This window comes from Rhinolophus sinicus, linkage group LG15 (assembly GCF_036562045.2).
Source record: "Rhinolophus sinicus isolate RSC01 linkage group LG15, ASM3656204v1, whole genome shotgun sequence".
Lineage (NCBI taxonomy): Eukaryota > Metazoa > Chordata > Mammalia > Chiroptera > Rhinolophidae > Rhinolophus > Rhinolophus sinicus.
This window is the reverse complement of record NC_133764.1, coordinates 44472341-44490905: the sequence shown is the minus strand read 5'-3', so window position 1 is coordinate 44490905 and position 18565 is coordinate 44472341. Positions and strand designations below refer to the sequence as shown.

The window sequence follows — 18565 nt, the reverse complement described above, 5'->3', positions numbered from 1 at the left end:
CCCTTTGCAAGCAGGTTTGGGTCTCTCACGAAGAGGAAACCAAAAGCAGCAAGAGGGAGGGAAGGCAGAGCAACCAATCAAGGGCAGAGTGAGGCACAAAACCAGCAGCTCCCTGGGGAGCCTGTCAGAGGCTGGGGGCGATGGAGGAGCTGCAGCAGCTGCAGGAGTTTGAGATCCCCACGGGCCGGGAGGCTCTGCGGGGCAACCACAGCGCCCTGTTGCGAGTGGCCGATTACTGCGAGGACAACTACGTGCAGGTAGGCAGAGCCTGTACAGGCCCCGTCACCCCAGCCCCTCCAGGGGCCCAGAGCCCATCTCCAGGGTGAGGCTGTGGGAGCCATTCTGACAGGTGCTTGTCCTGGGCTTTGGCGGAGAAATCCTCCCCCTCCAGGCCTCAGCTTCAACCCAGTCCCCGGAGACCTCTTGCTACCCACGCCCCCACTGTGCCCCGTACTCTGCCCCAAAGCCTCAGAGATGTTTGGGCAGGCAGTGCTATTCCATCCCGTTATCAGGCCTCACCCTAGGTTCATCTCCTTCCTTCCCAGCCTCTCATGCAAATCCTCAGGCCCAAAGCCTCGTCCTCACACAGATGGTGGTGCCATCATTTCATTTTCAGGCTGGCTCTAGGTAAGACTTCAGAACTTCCCAAACATTGTAGTGAACTTGTAGAGAAAGAGAGGGAGAGTGGAGAGACAGCAGACTAGTCTGGGTTAAAGAGAGGGGGTGGGGGGGATGGAGAACCTGACTGCTGGAAGCAGGCTACCAATGAAAGACCGGGATATTGGCATTTTAGAACAGTTTTCTAATTTGTGTGGTTGTCCCAGGACTCAGCATGTGGATGGATTCTTGAATCAAGGAAAGAGGGACGAGAAAAACGTAATACCAACTGAGCACCTCTGTTAGTTCATTAATCCTCATGAGCACGTTGTGAGACAAATGTTATTATTCCTATTTTATTGATGAGGACATACCAGCACCGGGAGGTGAGGTGACTTGCCCAAGGTCACACAGCTTGGCAATAGCAGAGTCAGGCATCAGCCCAGGCCTTCTGACTTCTGAAACCGATCTCTCTCCTCTCCACCTTCCTGCCTCCCTGACATGCTGTATGACGCGTCCTCAGTTTCCTCTGCTCCCGTAAGAGCTACAGGATAACCTTGTTATCCCTTGGGCAAAACTTTACTTTTCTAAGTATTCTAACCAAACTGTGGGGAGAGGCACCAGGGACCTCCTAGAGCAGTAGGAGTGTTGAAAAATAAATAAATAAAAGGAGCAAGTGCTTATGGGACAATGGCAGATTAAAGAGTATCAGTGATAACAACAGTTCAAAAGCTCTGCACCCTTCCTTGGGGCAGGGGCCTCCTTTCATCCTCACCCCTGTCCTGTGATAAGAGAACCAATCCCATTTCACAACCTGGAGGCTGAGGTTAAGAAAGGTTAACTCCCTTTCCCAGGTCTCCAAGCTAGTGGCAGAACCTGGATTTGCACCCGTAATTTTGATTCCAGACTACACCCACCAAACCTCTAGTTGAAAATGCTACCCAGGGTACAATTTCTGTCTGTGTAGATATTGAATGACCAACTTGTAGATGAGATGGAACAGGGCTTGTACGTCAGCTCCATTCTCAGAGCACTGGCAGCCATTCTTGTCCACGAGAATGGAAGTGCTCCTTCCCAATCCTTCAATAACCTCTGCATGTCCAAAGCACTTCCGGGTGGGTTCTCATTTGCACAGTGTGCACACAGGATTTGAGGGCACAAAGACCTGAATCCAATTTCCAACTTTGTCATCTACCAACTACAGGACCTGTGGCAAGTTTCCCCTCTATTCTTATACCTTCCTTCACAGGGCTCACATGGGTTAAGTGTGATAACGTATTGAAGCAGTTAGCCCAGTGTCTGCCCCTTAAGAAGACAAGGATAAATGATAGCTGTCACCATTATTATTCTTAGTATGATGATCACCATTCATCAGAAGAATGAGAGATACGTATAGATAACAAAAGTCAATTCTAGGGAGGTGAAGTAGCCCTTGCAAAACACCCAGGGCATAAGAAGCTCTGACCCAGGTCAGAATCCCTGGACTCCTGCTTCCTTCATGCAGAACACTACTAGACCACACAACCAGTGACCTTTCCTGGCCTCTCTGAGGGTCTTTGGGGAGCAAATCCCTAGGAAGGGTTTAGACGACTTCTCAGAACTGCTCTTTAACAGGGCCTGGTTCCCAGGCTCTCCATATTTCCCCCACCCCTTTCCTCCACCCCAACCAGGTGTCAGGAAACCCTTGGGCAATGGTAGAGGGCAGGCTAGGGTCAACGGCAGAGTTCTTGGTCAGGGTCCATTGAGTTTACAAACAGAGTAATTTGCATGATAAATAAGCAGTCAGCCATGAAGATGGATCCCAAACCTTTGATCTCCAGACTTAACTTTGGTCCAAGACCAAAACGGATCTTGCCGCCCAGAGCTGGGCCCAAGCAGACATTTTTCCTATTTGGGCTGATAGGAAAATCCAGTGATGAATTCCACATGCCAGTCCAGGTGGAAACAGTATAGGAGAGTTGAGCTAAGAAATATGGGTGGAGATCAAATGCTCCATCAGAGCCTTCATTTCCTCACCCACCAAAGGAAGGTCTTGAACTAGAACAAGCCCTGCTATCCTTTCTGGTTTTAACATCCTGGGTTGATGGTTTACCTTTTTAAGGCACTTGGTTACATATGCGATGAAATATAAATTGCATGCAAATGAGCACCTCTTAACTGCTGGTGGAATAGAAAGGAAGGGAGGAGTAACACAGGAGGGTCAGCTCAGAAGATTCTGGGTCGCCCTTTGGCTCTAGCCTGGCTCGGGCTACTTTGGAGGCACCCAGGTTTCTCTGGGTACCCTGCTCTGATAGGTTCCACGTCTCTTCTCCACTGACTGGCCTTGAGTGCTGTTAGCAAGGAGACCCCATGGTGCCACCTTGCTGTCAGTCCACTGGCCTTCCTGCAGGGTTGCCCTGGTATTACCCCTTACCCGCCTAGAGAAAGGTACAGGTTAGAGCGCAGCAATTTCATGACCCCACCAGAGATGAGGAAGCTGCCTGAGGAACCAAATGACCAGAGAAGTTTTGTCCCAGCTCACATGGTCTGATCTGGGACTGAAAAAAACTTCTTCTGCCTTCAGCCACTCCCTGCCCACCCCTCCACCACTGACTGGCAGTGTGACACTGCCCAGCCCCTGGCATAGTATCTTGCATGCAATGGGAAGATGCCCAGCAAATATTTGGGTTTGCATCCAATCCAGTAATTAACTTACAAATGCATATTTATTAAATATCATCTGTGTGTGGGGGGCACTATTCCAGGATGGGATCCAGAATACAACACACAGGCTCCCTGCCCTCACTGTGCTTACATTTGTGTGTGTGTGTGTGTGTGTGTGTGTGTGTGTGTAGATAATAAAGTAAATAAATAATTGCTGATAGTGCTAAGAGCTTTGAAGAAAAGAGAACAGGGTAAATGTGTTAGAGAGTCAATACAGAAGTGGGCTGGGGTAAATTGTAGGGTGGTGAGGGAAGGTGTCTCTGAGGAGCTGAGACTTAAGGATTCTAGAAAGTACAGCAAGTGCAAATGCCCTGAGGTAGAAACGATCTTAGCTTGATCAGAAACAGAAATCCAATGGCCAATGTGGTTGGAGGGAAGTAAGAGACAGGGGGAGTGGTAGAGGATGAGGGTGAAGAGAAAAGCAGGATCCAGCCTTGCGGGGTCTTATATAGGCTTATATAGGTTAGAAGTTTGGATTATATTCCCCATGTACTGGAAAGCTACTGGGGGGAATGAATAAATGAGGTCACTCTCCTCTGGGCCTCAATTTCCTTATCTATAAAATGGACCGGATCATTGGTTCCCAAACACCCACCTGCAGACTGGAGCTAAACAAAGAGCACAAGAGTTACGTAGGGAGCTTTTAAAGGCATAGGCTCATCAGCCTCATTCCCAGGGGATGCTGGTTTAGAAGGTCTGGAGAGGGGGCCTGACATTGGTTGGTTGGTTTTAAATTTGAGACCTCTGCCAGCCAGTATTGCCTTCCTCTCTCCTTCTTACTATTCACTCTTTATGCCCCAAGAGGTCCTCAAGAGGGTGGTAGGGTCAATCCTAAGCTTGACTTTTTGAGCAGGGATATCTCTCCCTCCCCTTGTACTCATTTCTTCGGGCTGCAGATTTGCTTTCCTGATGTTCTCTGAGTCTCTCTTACTGTAACATCATTCATACGGAAACCACTTCAAACATAGGGTCGCTGCTTTCTCCCAATTCAGCCCCCACCTCCCCTATACTCTCTCCCATCCCACCTACCCAGCCAAGGCTCAGTGGGAGGTACTGGCCTCTGACCAGGACTGTGTGTATTTCAGGCTACAGACAAACGGAAGGCGCTGGAGGAGACCATGTCCTTTACCACGCAGGCCCTGGCCAGCGTAGCCTACCAGGTCGGCAACCTGGCTGGGCACACTCTGCGCATGTTGGACCTGCAGGCAGCCTCTTTGCGGCAGGTGGAAGCCCATGTGAGCACGCTGGGCCAGGTAAGGGGTGTGGGAAGTCTTGCATCCGTCCCCAACTCTTCAGCTCCACTTGGGCATTCTCTCCAGCAAAACTTCTTTCATGCCTTCCTTCAGGTCCTAATGCCCACTCCACCACAGGAGACTGACACTTCCCAAGCTTGTGGAGTCTCCTTATCTCTGTGCCTGTGCCTTAGTGCTGGGCCTTGCTGTCCCATCAGACTAGGAAGGTCCTGAAGGCAGAGCTTTCTTTCTCTGAATTCTACCCTGCTGGGTCAAAAGCAGGTTCTACCAATCATGGTAGCTGCACAGTCCAGGAAAGAGGCAAGTGGACCCTTTTTCCATCTAAACACAGGCAGTGACTGAATAAATTTCCTAGACCCAGAGTGCTTGCTTGGCAATATCATCTTCAGCCCTGGAAGTACTGCCACCACCACACAGTGTCCCCCGCCCATCTGTTATACACACCCGCCTCCTTCCTTCCTGGATCCTTGGCTGAGAAATTAATTGCCCCATTCACCATACGCACAGATGCAGTTACACATCAGCCTGGCCTGTGCATGTCTGCCATGTTCAGTGTGGGGTGTGTCTTTTCCTGTCACCCCAGCACACTGGAGTTCCCACCCTCTCAGTACTGTAGGTTCCTCCACAGAACATCCCCAAAGGAAGTTAATTTACTTATTCATCCCCCGAAAGGGAGAGCTGGTCCTGCCGTTATTCTCAGCCACCTCCACGTTATCCCCCTCTGCTCCCAAGCCTGCCAGGGCTCCAATCTCTTTCTGGCACCATCAGGGATGCTGTGTTTTCTCTTTTCCTCTGGTTCCTGTTCGGCTAATAATAACCCTCGTTCTCTTCTACCAGGAAGTTGCTCCAAAGTGGCTCCATCCTCCCCTGGCATCTCTCTCCTCAAATGCTGTGTGGCTTTGGGGACAAAACTCACTCTTTGTCTGGATCTCACTGCCTCCCAACGTCCCTACCTCCACCCCAAAGTCTCTGTCCTCTTCCTCCCTGAAGGGCAAGGGCGCAGTACAGAGGCTGCCCCACTGTCGCTTTAAAACCCTGTCACGCAGATGGTGAACATGCATATGGAGAAGGTGGCCCGAAGGGAGATTGGCACCTTAGCCACGGTCCAGCGGCTGCTCCCCAGCCAGAAAGTCATCGCTCCTGAGAGCCTACCTCCCCTCACGCCCTACTACAGAAAACCCCTCAACTTTGGGTGCCTGGATGACATTGGCCATGGGATCAAGGTAGAGAGAAGGGATCCTCCTCTTTCTTCACAACCCCCGCCTCTTTAGCCTCACGGCTCCCTTCTCTCCAGGCCCCCAGTTCTCTTCCACATCCATGTTCTTGCCTCAACCCGCAGCCCTTTTCTTTCCTCAATCCCTAAAGCCATCACCCTAAGTGGCCCCCCTAATTCCCCAAGTCTTCCTTACGGGAGGAGCCTTCTTCCTTAAAAATCTTTCATGACCCCTCCCTCCAGAACTGGCCTTTACCCTATATTCAGATGATCTGCTGAGAGTGACATTTGCGCAGTGGGTGCTCGGTGTATGTGTGAAGGGGAAGAGGGGGAAGGGAGGTTGTCAGGGTGTGCATGAGAATTGTTCCCTAGCCACATGAGAACAGCAACTTCCTCTGTCTGGAGGTTTGAGGTCACCACACTGAGAAGTCACCTCAGAGCTGCTGTTGGGTGAGAAGGGGCGGGGATATAGCCACTCCAGGGGAACATGACCCTGGTATTTGCTTCTTAGCTCATCTCCTTCTGTGAGGTGGGAGGACACATACCCCTATCCCATTTTATCAATTCCTGTCCCCACATTCCAACATTCCTGGTTAGATTAAAGCTCCTCTGTGTCTAAATGACCTCTTGGTATCCTTACTATACCTTCTCCCCCCCAAAAGGGGAATCTGCACTCTCCCCTTCAGTCAGCAGGCCTCACTCACCACCAGTAAGTTCTTATTGTCCAACTTAAATTCTTTAGGCTTTAGCTCCAGTCCCTTTGTTTTGTCCCTAATGAAGGAGAGCAGAGGCCATCATTCCCTGTGTACCCATTCTTGGGGGAACCCTATCAGTCACAGAGGGGCTCCCTTGCATGTGGATTTCCACCTTGTCATTTGTACACTCTCCTTTAAATTTCTGCTCCTCTCTGCTCTGAACGTCCCAAAGCCAGTTCCACAGGCCTGCCAAAATGACAGGTGGGACATGTCTAAGTGTGATGGTTCTGTCCTTACCCATCCTCAGAGGAACCTCCACTCTGGGCGCCCAGATGCTTTGAGGGAGGGGTGGGAAGATGGGCCCACTTAGCTGGTGAGGCCATGCAGAGGAAGTGGCCTTCAGGCTGTCTGTGCTCTGAGGTTTCCGTGGGGCCTGTGGCAGACATGGCACCCAGGCCGAGAGGAGCAAGAGGGGGAGGGGTGGGCGAGGGGGCTGGGAAGTGGAAGTAACAACTTGCTGTGCCCGTGTTTTCTCTCCCAGTTCTCGTCCTCCCCTCCCCCATTTTCTGTCTGGGATGAGAGGGGCTACTGCCCCCATCCCCCATCGATGTGAGCCCCACCACCCTGCTTCCCTGCAGGATCTGAGCACGCAGCTGTCGCGGACTGGGACCCTGTCTCGAAAGAGCATCAAGGCGCCTACGGCACCCGCCTCCGCCACCCTGGGGTGAGGCCTCGCCTCGACCCAAACCAACCCCACTGGAACCTGAAACTCTACTCCCCCACCCTCGCCTCCACTCTGGGTGCCAAACTTCCTCCTCAGCCAGCTGCCCCCACCTCCCCACACCTGACTCCTGCTTGTCACCAGAAGCCTTCCTCCCCTCACGATGACACCCCTCCCCTCACCCCATCCCCAGGAGACCTCCCCGGATCCCCGAGCCAGTGCAGCTCCCGGTGGTGCCCGACGGCAAACTCTCCGCCGCCTCATCTGCCTCTTCCCTGGCCTCGGCCAGGTGAGCCCCACAAATCCAAGTTAGGGGTGGCCGTGGCAGGGGGCACTGAGAGGGGCCTCCAGCCAGTTATCACAGTGACTACAGGGGTTGAGAGGACTCAGGATCATAGGGGCGGGGCCAGTTGGGGATCCTGAGTTGGGGACGGTGTCCCCCAACCTAGCTGAGCCACAATTTCTCTGATCTTCAGCAGCGTTGAAGGTGTTGGTGGGGTCTCCGTGACCAAGGGGCAGGCAGCGCCCCCACCTCTCTCCAGCACCATGACCCCACCTCCTCCACCAGCCTCGGATAGCTGCCTGCTGCCCCCTCCGATGGAGGAGCTGTCCCTGCCTCCTCTAGGTAAGGAGCTCTGCCCTCTCCTTCTAGAACATCTGTGGGGTCAGTCTCTCAGCTCCTCCTCACCCCTCTTGGATCTAACTGGGCCCACCTCAGTGAACATTTTGGTAAGGTAGGGGTAAGAGGAGAGAGAAGGCGGAGGAAGTGAACATAACTTAGCGCCTGCTTTATAACCAGGCCCTGGATTCGAAGCTTCTCATCATCCATTTTCTCACTTTAACAATCCTAAGAGGATCTTCACACTCCCATTTAACAAAGGAAGCTGAGGCTGAGAGGTTTAATTAAGTGACTTGCCCAACAGTCATCCAGCTAAGTGGTAGGGCCTGACTACCCTACTCTACTCAATAAATACTGTCCAAAGGTTCAGTATTTCCTGAGCACCTACTATATGCTAGAGGCATTGTGGGAGGACCATGGAGTAGGTATGGAGGAAGATTATATAAGATGGGTGGATCCTGTGCCCTACTCAAAGTTTCCTGGAGGGAATGGAGGGGGTTTCCTGTGCCACACTTACACTCTCTCTGCCTTCCCTCCCAGACCCAGAACTGCTCCAGCCCTTGGACCTGCCCCCTCCTCCACCCCTGGATGTAGATGAATTGGAACTGCCGCCTCCACCTCCTCCAGGCTTTGGGCCAGAAGAGCCTAGCGGGGTCCCTGCTTCATACTTGGCAAAAGGTACCTGATTCCTAGGACTGAAGGGTACCAGATCCCACCACCAGGATCCCCCCAACTCTTCAACCCCAGATGAATTATGGTCTTATTGCCTCCTTCTCCCCCTCCGACCCCCCACCCATATTCTGATGAACTGAGCAATGTTCACCCAGGAGTCCTCCAGAACCAAGTTGGGAAGACAGCAGCTGGCCTGGTATTGTTATTAACTAAGGAGGAGTCTCCAGGGCTTGGGAGAAGGCACCCCCTGCAGCCTTCTCCCCCAGATGCTTGCATGTGGGCCCCTGCATCTCCATGGTGGGGCAGGAGGCACATCTCACAGCACCCTCTCCTCCTGCTCTGCAGTGGTGACACTGTACCCATACACCCACCAGAAGGACAACAAGCTGTCCTCTGAGGGCACCACTATCTGCATCACCCGCCGCTACTCCAATGGCTGGTGTGAGGGCATCAGCTCAGAGGGGACTGGATTCTTCCCAGGGAACTATGTGGAACCCAGCTGCTGACAGCCTTGGGGCCTCTGGGCTGCTGACCCAGGCTTTGCCCTGAGTGAGCCTTAAGTCCAGGCCAAAGCCAGCTCCAAGGTCAAGGCTGGACTAGGACTGCCCACCTCTTGGGCTGTGAGCTATCTGCACCTTCTCCCCACTGTGATGGGAAGGAGTTCCTGGGGAGAGGTGACCAGAGGTCTGTTGCAGACAGGAAAGAACTGGAAGTCAAGGAGTTTGGTGATTTGTCCACAGAGGATGGGTGGGGTCTCCAGCTGCAAGTGCCAACTCTGAATGAAATCCTGATGACCTCCTGATGATTGCCCTGCAGGGCTAGGGGTTGGGCAGAGAGAAGATGGACTAAAAGGCATTTCAGTTCTAAGGCTCCTGCTAATTATTGAGCCCCTGCCCCCACCCCTAGCAGCAGCATCTCTCCCATCTCATTGGTCCCCATTACGTGCCCTCTATACTAGACCAGATGCCCTCTGCAACCATTGACTGCACCATGTTCCTTTGCCTGTTGTCTCCTGTGTTGTGTTCAGTCTTGGTTCCTCAAGCTGGGCATTCCGCCAGTCGTGGGGACCAACTCCCTCACTTAAGTGGGGCTCTCTGAGAGCAGAGATAACATCATCTTCATCCCTCAGATTGCGGCGCCATAGATCTCAGTCACCTCTTCACCTGCTTTATAGTTCTACAACACCAGAGAGTGAGGAGGGGTTTGGGTTTCGCTGGCTCTGATTTAAAACATCATGGCTTTCTGGTCCATTCGGGAAAAGGGAGGGGGGCGCAGAGGGCCCAGCCAGCGGGGGTTACTTTGGTAAGTCCCTGGTCTCTTGCTGCATAGACGAGGCTGGGGTGCGAGGAGACACCGTTGCACGCTGCGAGGTCCCTGGCTGGCTGTACCTGAGGTGAACAGTGTGCTATCTTGTTCCACCAGCAGGAGGCGACTTCTCATCTGGCTTTTTCACCTTTGGGCATGCTGGTGGGTGGGTGGTGGAAGGGAGGCAAGAAGGGATGTAGTTTGGAGTCCTGGTCGGTAAAGCAAGATCTAGGCCTGGGGCAGGCGGGAGAGCGCTGTCTCTCCCCGCGGGGAGTCCAGGGCTGTCGGGAGGATTTTAGGACCTGGATCTCCATGACCCAAGACTGGGGGAGGGGAGGTAACTGCAGCTTGAGGCAGCAGTTAAAGCCCTGGGAGATGTTCCTTCTCTGCCTTGCCAGGGAACCCCCTCCTCCCAAGTCGAAAGACGAAGTGTTTGGAAACGCTGCTGCCTTCCCAGGTATATACACCACCCAGGTTGGGCCAGACTCCAGAATTTAACTGTTTGCCCTGGATCTGGGAGAGGCAGCGGAGCTGGGTTAACTGCATAGCTAGGGACAGGTCTGAACTCCCTCCCCAGCCCCCAAATGGACGAGCCTGGAATTCTAGAAATTCCTGGAGAGACATACCAAAGCGAAAGGGGAAAGGGAGTTATAAAATTAGGTTGTCTTTCCCGATCTCCCCGCTTCCTCGCCCCCACCTCCGCCCGGGCGCCCCCTGCAGGCTGCCGTCTCAACAAGTCTTCAGCACCTGCTGCAGATGGAGGCGCACGTCGGTGGCGGTCTCCCAGGGCACCACGCTGGCGCGGAAGGAGCTGGGCTCGGCCTTCTGCGCCTCCTGAATGAGGCGGTGCATGGGGTAGCCGCGGCGCGGGAAGGCCACGTCGCCGCCGGCCAGCAGCCCCATGGGGCAGAAGTCGTTAGCGCCGTCGCCCACGTAGAACAGGCGCTCGAAGTGCACGCCGTCGTGGGCCCGTTCGCGCAGGTAGTCGCTGAGCACCTTGTGCTTACACATGTTGGCGGGGCAGCGCGCGCAGCTGTGCGTGTGGAAGGGTCGCAGCGCCAGCAAGCCCCGCGCATCGGGCCCGGACGGGTTGCTGAGGATGCGACGGAACAGGCCGAGGTGGCCCGCGGCGCGCAGCGCACTCTCCACGCCGAACGTGTTGGCATCCGAGATGAGAATCACCTCGAAGCAGGCACCTTGCTTGGCCACAAACTGCAGCAGGTCGCCCATGCCCGGGGACAGGGGGATGGCCTCGTAGATTGCGCGCAGGTCCCGAGGCCGCACTCCCTGCTCACCCAGGTACTTGAAGACGCGCTGCATGTATTCATTGTAGAAGCCCTCACGGTAGGTGGCGCGCAGGCTCTCTGGCAGCCTCTGGCCGGGCGCAGCGCGCACAATAGAGTCGTCGCTGTTTTCATCCACGATAGTTTCGTCAAAGTCGAAGGTCAGGAGGAAGCGTGGCGCGCCCTGCGCAGCCATCCCGCCGTCCTGGGAGCAGAGGGGAGAGGAGCAGGAGGAGGAGGAGGGAGCAAGCGAGAGCGGGCAGGGCGGGTGCCGGCCCGGGAGAGGCTGGTTAGCGGGCCATGGCCAGAGGCGCTGGCATATCCAAGACCTGAGGAGGACCCAAGGCTGGTTAAGCTGGGGGAGTACCCAACGCCGCCGCCACCACCCCCAGCTCCCTGCCCACCCCCTTGGCACCTCTGTTAACTGCACTGGGGTTTATCCTCAGAGGATCATTCTCCTCCTGGACCCAGAAGGGCTTCTTTGGCACCTGTTTCTGCTACTCTCATCAGGGCCACTGGGCCTTAACAAGTCAGCTTAAAAGAGAGGAAGAGCAGCTTCCAAGGGGTGACCCTTTGGGACAGGTTTCTGAACTAAGCCTTCTAGAGAAGTGCTGTGACCCCAGTTGTTGGTGTGGATAAAGGGAGGGCAGAGGGGACGCTCCAGTCCCTTCTTCCCTAACAAACAGTCAGGCTTGAAACCACCCATTCACCCAACAGGAGCAGCCTCCACAGTCCCCTTCTGGGCAGTAGGCTGATGGCTATGGACTGTGGTGCACAATAAGGAGCCAGGCTCCAGGAAAAACTTGTGAACACCATCCAAATTATGTGGACAAGGAGCGCCCAGCCTCAGGTCTGGAGAATAGGTGCCTGGGCCTCTGCACTGGCTGGAGAACTGGATTTTAGTTCTCGGAATAACCAGATAGGTAGATTGACTGCACAAGACCCGGGAAGGCTCTCTGGGAGCTGCTTCTAGCCAGATGGCTCTGGGCAGGGGCCCAGGGATGGGACTCAGCTCTTTGGGGGAGTTTTAGGGCCCTGTGTTGACAGCTTATCACTAGTCACTTGCCAATTCCCCTGGAGGGCCTTGTCAGTGGATGGGGTTCCTGCCAGAGTCCGAAGCAAGCGGGCAGCAGGAGAAGCAGTGGGGCTTGGGGAGGTAGGAGCCTCCCGTGCCAGGCCACGACATACCTGGGAAACAGGTAAGGGAGAGGAAAGAGAGCAGCGGTGGCTGAAAAGGCAGAGGAGGAGGGAGCAGATGGGGGGGTAGTAGGAGGCAGTGGTAGGGAAGGAGGGAGCTAGGAGGAAGTCATGCTGGGGTAGCATGGAGACAGACTGGACAGGAAGACAATGGGGGTGGGAAGTTCCAGAAAGTGGAGACCTTGGGCCAGAGTCATGTTGACGGGAACATGGGAGAGGATGGAGACAACAGGGCAAGTGTGAGGGCACAAAGAAACGCAAGCAAATGGAGACAGCAGAAGCCCTCGGCAGCCTCTATACCACCTCTATATGCCAACAGCTGTATGGGCCAGAGAGTCAGAGTGAGCAGGTCATGCAGAGCTTCAGAATATCCACCACACTGCCTTTCTCCCTCCCAACCTCCCACCCGTGAGTCCAGACGGAGCTATTCCTCCTTCTGTTGTCTTCCTCACTCCCTCTTTAATATTCCTGTGATATTTACAGCCTGGCACACCTTGTGAAACAGAAGTCCAGGCTCCTAATTTCAGAGCTGGGATTTGAACCTGGCTATCTGCCTCCCTAATAGAAGTGTTCCTTTGACCTCATCCTAGAGTCATCCATCCACTGGTCTCAGTAACATCCATCTGGCACTCTTCAGTGGCCCAGAGTCCCTGGAGTTAAGGATGTAAAAGCATCAGGACCCCTCAACTGGGATGGAAGCTTCTCGGGGTTAATGGAGGCCCAGTAGAAATGAGAGCAAGCCTGAAAGAGGCTGGATAGTGTTCCTCCCACCCCATGATGGGAACATGGGGGCTGAGACCTCATCCTAAGAGACCCCTGGAGGGACTTACTTACCCTAGACAGGCATCGGAGGCCAGCAACTGGAAAACACCCGCTCATTGTTGGTACATCACCCTGAGCACCACCTGTAGGGACTCCGTTGGCCTCTAGCCGTCGTCCAGAGCTCCTGACAACCACACAAGTTCCATTTGAGGGTGCCTAGTAAGCTAGCTTTGCTTCCACCACTAATGCCACCTGGCCTATCCCCTCTGCTGAGCCCCAGGAACCACTCCCAGGGGCTCAATAAAAACAACCCCTCAGATAAGCAGAACACTTACAGATCACAAAGCCCTTGCTAGGCATACTCTTAGCAATCCACTAAGATGCTGGAGAGGTTACAGATATTATTGGAGACTCAGAGAGGTTAGCTGACTTGCAGAGACCGATCTCAAAACCAGATCTGAGTCTCGGACCAGTGCTCTTCTCTAGTATGATCACTGCCCCTTTCTCGTGTACAGTACATCACAGTTTACAAATCACCTTCACTCATATTCTCTCACTGCTCATCACAGTGCCCTGAATTCAGCAGATGAGAAGGACTTGGAGAGGTTGAATAACTTGCCTGTGGCCATGCTGTTTCCATGGAGCAGAGCTTGGCTCCTGAACACCTGGCCACAGCTTTGCCTGCCCTTTCTTCACAAGGGAAGGGGCAGATAAACAGGCTCATTGTACCACAGCTGGGGGACCCAGACCCCTGGGAACCATAGGAGATTTGGGACTGGCTTCTCTGGTGCCTTCAGGGACCCTGTAGTCAGACTGGAGAGTCAGATTGAAATTTCTGCAGGCTGGACTTTGCTACATGGCTTTGGGGACAGGTTTTGGCTTTGTGGGGCCTTCACCAACACAGCTACAAAGGACACCACCTACAACTCCCAGTGCCCCCCTTTACACACACACACCCCCTCCACCCTGGGGTTGAGTAAGAGGCCAGAGGCAGCTGGGACAGATCTGGAAAGACATTGAGAGCCAGGAGACAAGACAGGGAAAGGAGCAAAGATCTGGCTGGCTGCTGCCCTCTGGCGGTGACAATGGATGACACTGGAAACCCTTCTGACTTTGTCAAGGTGACACTCTCCCCAGACCATCCCAGGACAGCAGGGAAAAGCTATTGCCCCCAAGACAGAGACTGGGACATCCCAGGAGCAGGGCACGGGTCAGAGGGAGGGGATCTATCACCCTCCATTTTGAGGTGCCCCATTCCTCCCCACTCCCTGACCACACATACATTAAACCCTTTCAGTTGGGATGAGATGTGGGTCTCAGTTCTTTTGCAGAGGAGACACAAGATCAAGATGATGGGAGAGAAGAGGAGGGAGGCACAGGAACAAGGGAATGGCAGGTTTTGGGTTGGAGGGCTGTCCCCAGGCCTTATCTGGAGGGAATTCCAGACTTTCAGAATCCTAGCTGATAACATACGGGGCCAGAGAAAGGTCAGGGGATTCCACTCCGGTTGTAAAAGCAAACAGGAACAGACACGCCAGTCACATGGAGAAGCAAGGGTTTAGATACAAAGATACAGAGGGTCTCTAGCAGCCATCCAGAGCCCTACTTTCATTCCATAGAAAAGGGTCTCCTTACTTTGCCCTTGTTTCTTTTTCTACTTTGGTGGAATATTCTCCCAACTTTTAATCATCCTCAAAACTTCTCATTTCTCATAGCAAAAGACATCGTTATTTTTTTTCATATACTAATAAAAGTATTTAGGGATATTGGTTAAACGTTTATTGTTTGGTAAGTTGCTCTTGTTTCTTTCAGTCCCCAGAGCAGAAAGCCAGGCATCCTGGGTTTCTTCCCCTGGAAACTGAGAAGATCGTACTGTGACACCCCACCCCTACCCACAGTCCCACAGTTGTCAGAGGGACTCCGGGCCCCATTGGAATGTGGCTCCCGTGATGTTCAAAGAAGTTACTCACCTCTAGCAGCTTTGTCCTGAGTGATCAAATCATTTTGTGGTCACCAAAAGGAGTCCCTCAAAGAAAAGGGGGACAGGATCTCTGAGCTTCTTCCACAGGCTATAGCAGAGAGAGGAAAGAAGGGTTTCTTCAGGGTGGCAGGGGGCCCATAATTAGTCCCATCTAAAAGTGGTGCCTGCTTCCTGATTCCACACCAGGTCACCAGATTCCTCCCAGCTTGCCCCTACTTTTTATACGAATGCTCTTAGATGACATCTGTGGGAATGGGTGGGAGGGTCCCCTGGGGATGGGGGAAGAAAACAGGCCCCTCTTTGGCAGAGCCCTAAGATTGAAGTTCCCCTCTTAATGGATGGATGGAGCCCACAGGCTCCTGTTTGGGACAGTTTCCCACAGGAAGTGTGCAGGATGGGGATGGGGGGAGGGCAAGGACCCCAGAGATACCACAGTCACAAGACCAAATCTCCTTGTATCAATCGTTAGAAACCAGATTCAGCCACTAAGTTGGAATTCTTTTCCTTCCCCAGACAGCACTCCAACTTCACCATGTTCTCTTCTTCGCTCACCACCGCCAGCAGCAAATAGGTGAAAGGGGCCCAGAGAGGTCAAGCTAACATCCTGGGCCACACAGTATCAGAATCAGGATTAGAACTCAGGAGGCTCTGGTGGCTCTTGGGAAAATTGCAGCCAAAGCTTCCCTTACTGCCCTGGAGACCCCGTTGGGCTGTGAGCTTCCTGTCCTGACTAGCTGGAGGTGATGACCTGGAGCCCTGGTGCCAATGAGGAAGCTGGCACCTGGAGTCACCTCTGGGCTTGCCCTGCTGGGAGGGGATCCTCACTGGGCAGGGAGGTGGCAGCTGCTGGTGGAATGGGGGGAGAGATATTTTTAGAGGTGGCTGGAAGACAGGCACTCTGGCACACCCCCAGCTGGCGATTCTTCGCTTCAATGCAGGGCGGGGGGGTGCGCAGCTCGGGGAGACTAGGGGACTAGTGGGTGGCGGGGAGAAAGGGGCACCGACTCTTTCGATTTTCCCGAGTCGGGGACAGAGGGATACCCGGCAGCACGTTCCTGGGGCAGGAGAAAGAAGGGGGACTCATTCCTCCCCTCCAGGGACTCCCCCACTGACGCGTATAGGAGCGCCCTCAAACTCCACACAGCCCCCACTCTACACTGGGACCCCAGCCCTCCCCTACCTAGGGAATCCCAGGACTCACGTGGGGAGCGGCAGCGGCAGAGGTCTGTCCCGGCTGAGTTTGGAGTGTAAAGAGTGGGGAGAGGGTCTGGTTGAGGTATTTGGGCTCAGATGGAGTCAGGGTGCTTACGGGTATCGGAGGGGACGCGGTGTCTTATCCACCCCCGGATTTCTGGGCTCCGGCTCACGAGTCCCTCCGGTCCCGAGGGGCCGTGGATGATGTGCGGCTGGGCCGTCCCCTCCACCTGCCCTCCATCCCCCCCGGCCCGCCGCCGCGTCCCCTTTAAATGCCCGGGAGCTGGAGCCCGGAGCCGCGGCTGGCGCTGCGGCTGCCGCAGCACCCGGGCCCACCGCAGTCCCCACACGTCACAAATGACTGTCCAATCACAGCGACGCCGGCGCACATCAAAGGGGCGGGTTTCCAGCGGGTCACGCCTCCCGGCTGCCCCGAAGGCGCCCGGAGCAACTACAAAGGTGGGATTGGGCGCCGCTGGAAAGGGCAGGAGGGTGGAGAGGGAGTGGAGCCCCTTCGGAGGAGCGTGGATTGCGGGCACCCTTATTAGAGCGGCTGCAGGCCTTTTGGTAAGTCCCCGCCCGCACACCCAGGAGTGCTAGGGCTATGGACTCTCAACCGCCGCACGCAGGGCTCTAATCCCTGACATGGGCAGAAATGCACCCCCACCTTCATCTTTCATTTGGTGGTTCTTCGCCTCTAAGCCCCAGTGGTAGGCACGGGTTGACCCAACCCAGGAAAAGCAGTTCCTCTGTTCCCTTCCCACGTGTGCATAGTTAGGTGCTCTTTGCCCTGCAGGCGGAGTCACAGCACCCAGTCCCGGCCTTTGGGACCCTTTCCCCGTTACAGTTTACCCGGGATTGCCAGGAAAGACTCTCGCGCTCTCCCACCCTGTAAACACTTGAATTAGGGACTGGACAGTTTGCCCCTTTGCGAGTGGTGTTGTAAATAAAAGAGCCCCTTTCTCCTCTGCTTCCTAAGAGTCTGTTCCCAGCCGCACTCCCCCCCCCCCCCCCCCCGTTTCTGCGCTCACCGTCTGATGGTGAGGAGGAGAGAAAGTTCTGTTTAGCGAGGAAAGAGGTGAAACTTATATTTACTGAGAACATACTACGAACAGGGCCGTGGACTCGGTTGCTGCATTCATGGTTGAATGTTCACAACACTCAGGAGAAATTACTTGCGGGAGTTCAAGCCCAGGCACACCTGACTCGTGGACTCCCAAGGAGGCTGTGTGGGTGGGAAGAATATAGGTGTCCCCAGGCCTGGGTCTAACTGCAGTCCTCCCTAAGTCTCTCCTGCTCCACTCCTTGAAGACAGCCAGCAAATGTAAAGGCTCTGAGTGATCTGAAAGTCCTGGGGTTGGAATCCAGAGAGGGAGGGAGGGTCAGCAAGGAATTACCCTAATCTCGGTGCCAGGGGCTGGGGGTACATTAATGAACAGGACATGTGTGCTGTGATGAATGCTTTAGAACTGCCAACCTGATCCTTAAAACCCTTGACAGTAACTGCTAGTGCCCCAACTCCTGAAACTGGCTTGCTGTTCCACTTCATCTCACCCCTACCTTCACGCCTCACCCTTCCAGCTCTCCAGCACACCTTGCTTTTTCCTTGGAACCTCCCTCCTCAGGAACACACCTGTTCCATTTGCTGGGCCAGCTCAGCCTTGACATTATCTCTTGCCCTGTTGCACGTCCCACAGCTCCATTTATTACACTGGTCACATGTGTGCTGCCGGAGCACGTAGTAGGTACTGTAAGTATTTTCCCATTTGTCAATTCATGTAATCCTCACTACACTATGACCTGGGTGCATGGCTCATTTTACTATTGGGGAATCAAGGCACAGAAAATTGAACGGTAGACCTGGGTTTCCAACCTGGTTGCATTAACTGTTATCTATCCCACACCATCTCTCTCACTCAGTGCCTGCCACCTCTACTCTCCTGCAAGCAACAAGACAGTAGAGACCATGTTTGTCTTATATATTAATGTTCCCCTAGTTCCTAGCATATAGACTCTGGCACACAGTAGTCCTTAGATGTTTGCTGTTGAATGAAACAAGTCCCCTGCTCTGTTCCATTTGTGTTCCCTCATTAATCTTCACATTAATGAGTCACTCCAGAATTATCCCCATTTTACAACAAGGAAATTGAGATTCAGAGATCAAATGACTTACCCAGGGTCACTTGCCCCCAGGAGGCACTAGTCAAATCCTGACTCTTTGATGCAATTAGCATCCCTTTTCAACCTTGTTTCCAAGTTCCTGATGGGACTGGGGAAGGGGTGGGCAGATGACTTTGTGTGGCTGCCTATAGCAATCTAGTGAATTCTTACTGCCCAACTTTGCCTTCCAGCAAAGTGCCTTTGTGAAAG

General features: G+C 54.0%; 2 protein-coding genes across 8 annotated transcripts; one reads left to right on the top strand and one right to left on the bottom strand.

Moving 5' to 3' along the window:
- The first annotated feature begins 119 nt into the window (after positions 1–119).
- Positions 120–9474, top strand: ABI3 (ABI family member 3). Of its 3 annotated transcripts, XM_074320649.1 has the most exons (8): positions 120–257; positions 546–627; positions 4386–4553; positions 5600–5776; positions 7100–7185; positions 7376–7471; positions 7659–7807; positions 8342–8660. In XM_074320649.1, exons 3-8 carry the CDS (start codon positions 4419–4421, stop codon positions 8485–8487), a joined length of 789 nt encoding a protein of 262 aa, XP_074176750.1. In that variant the 5' UTR covers positions 120–257; positions 546–627; positions 4386–4418; the 3' UTR covers positions 8488–8660. The 3 variants fall into 3 exon arrangements, with proteins under 3 accessions (XP_074176750.1, XP_074176749.1, XP_074176748.1); XM_074320648.1 differs by lacking the exon at positions 546–627 and having other exon boundaries at positions 126–257; positions 7662–7807; positions 8342–9474; XM_074320647.1 differs by lacking the exon at positions 546–627 and having other exon boundaries at positions 126–257; positions 8342–9474.
- A 150-nt stretch (positions 9475–9624) lies between these two features.
- Positions 9625–16536, bottom strand: PHOSPHO1 (phosphoethanolamine/phosphocholine phosphatase 1). 5 transcript variants are annotated; one of them, XM_019740608.2, is made up of 4 exons: positions 16203–16536; positions 14991–15089; positions 13093–13204; positions 9625–11266 (listed from the first exon to the last, which is right to left on the bottom strand). In XM_019740608.2, the coding sequence occupies exons 3-4, from the start codon at positions 13135–13137 to the stop codon at positions 10508–10510; spliced, it is 804 nt and encodes a 267-aa protein (XP_019596167.1). In that variant the 5' UTR covers positions 13138–13204; positions 14991–15089; positions 16203–16536; the 3' UTR covers positions 9625–10507. The 5 variants fall into 5 exon arrangements, with proteins under 5 accessions (XP_019596167.1, XP_019596168.1, XP_019596169.1 ...); XM_019740609.2 differs by having other exon boundaries at positions 16311–16532; XM_019740610.2 differs by having other exon boundaries at positions 9625–11390; positions 16203–16531.
- Positions 16537–18565: the final 2029 nt, after the last annotated feature.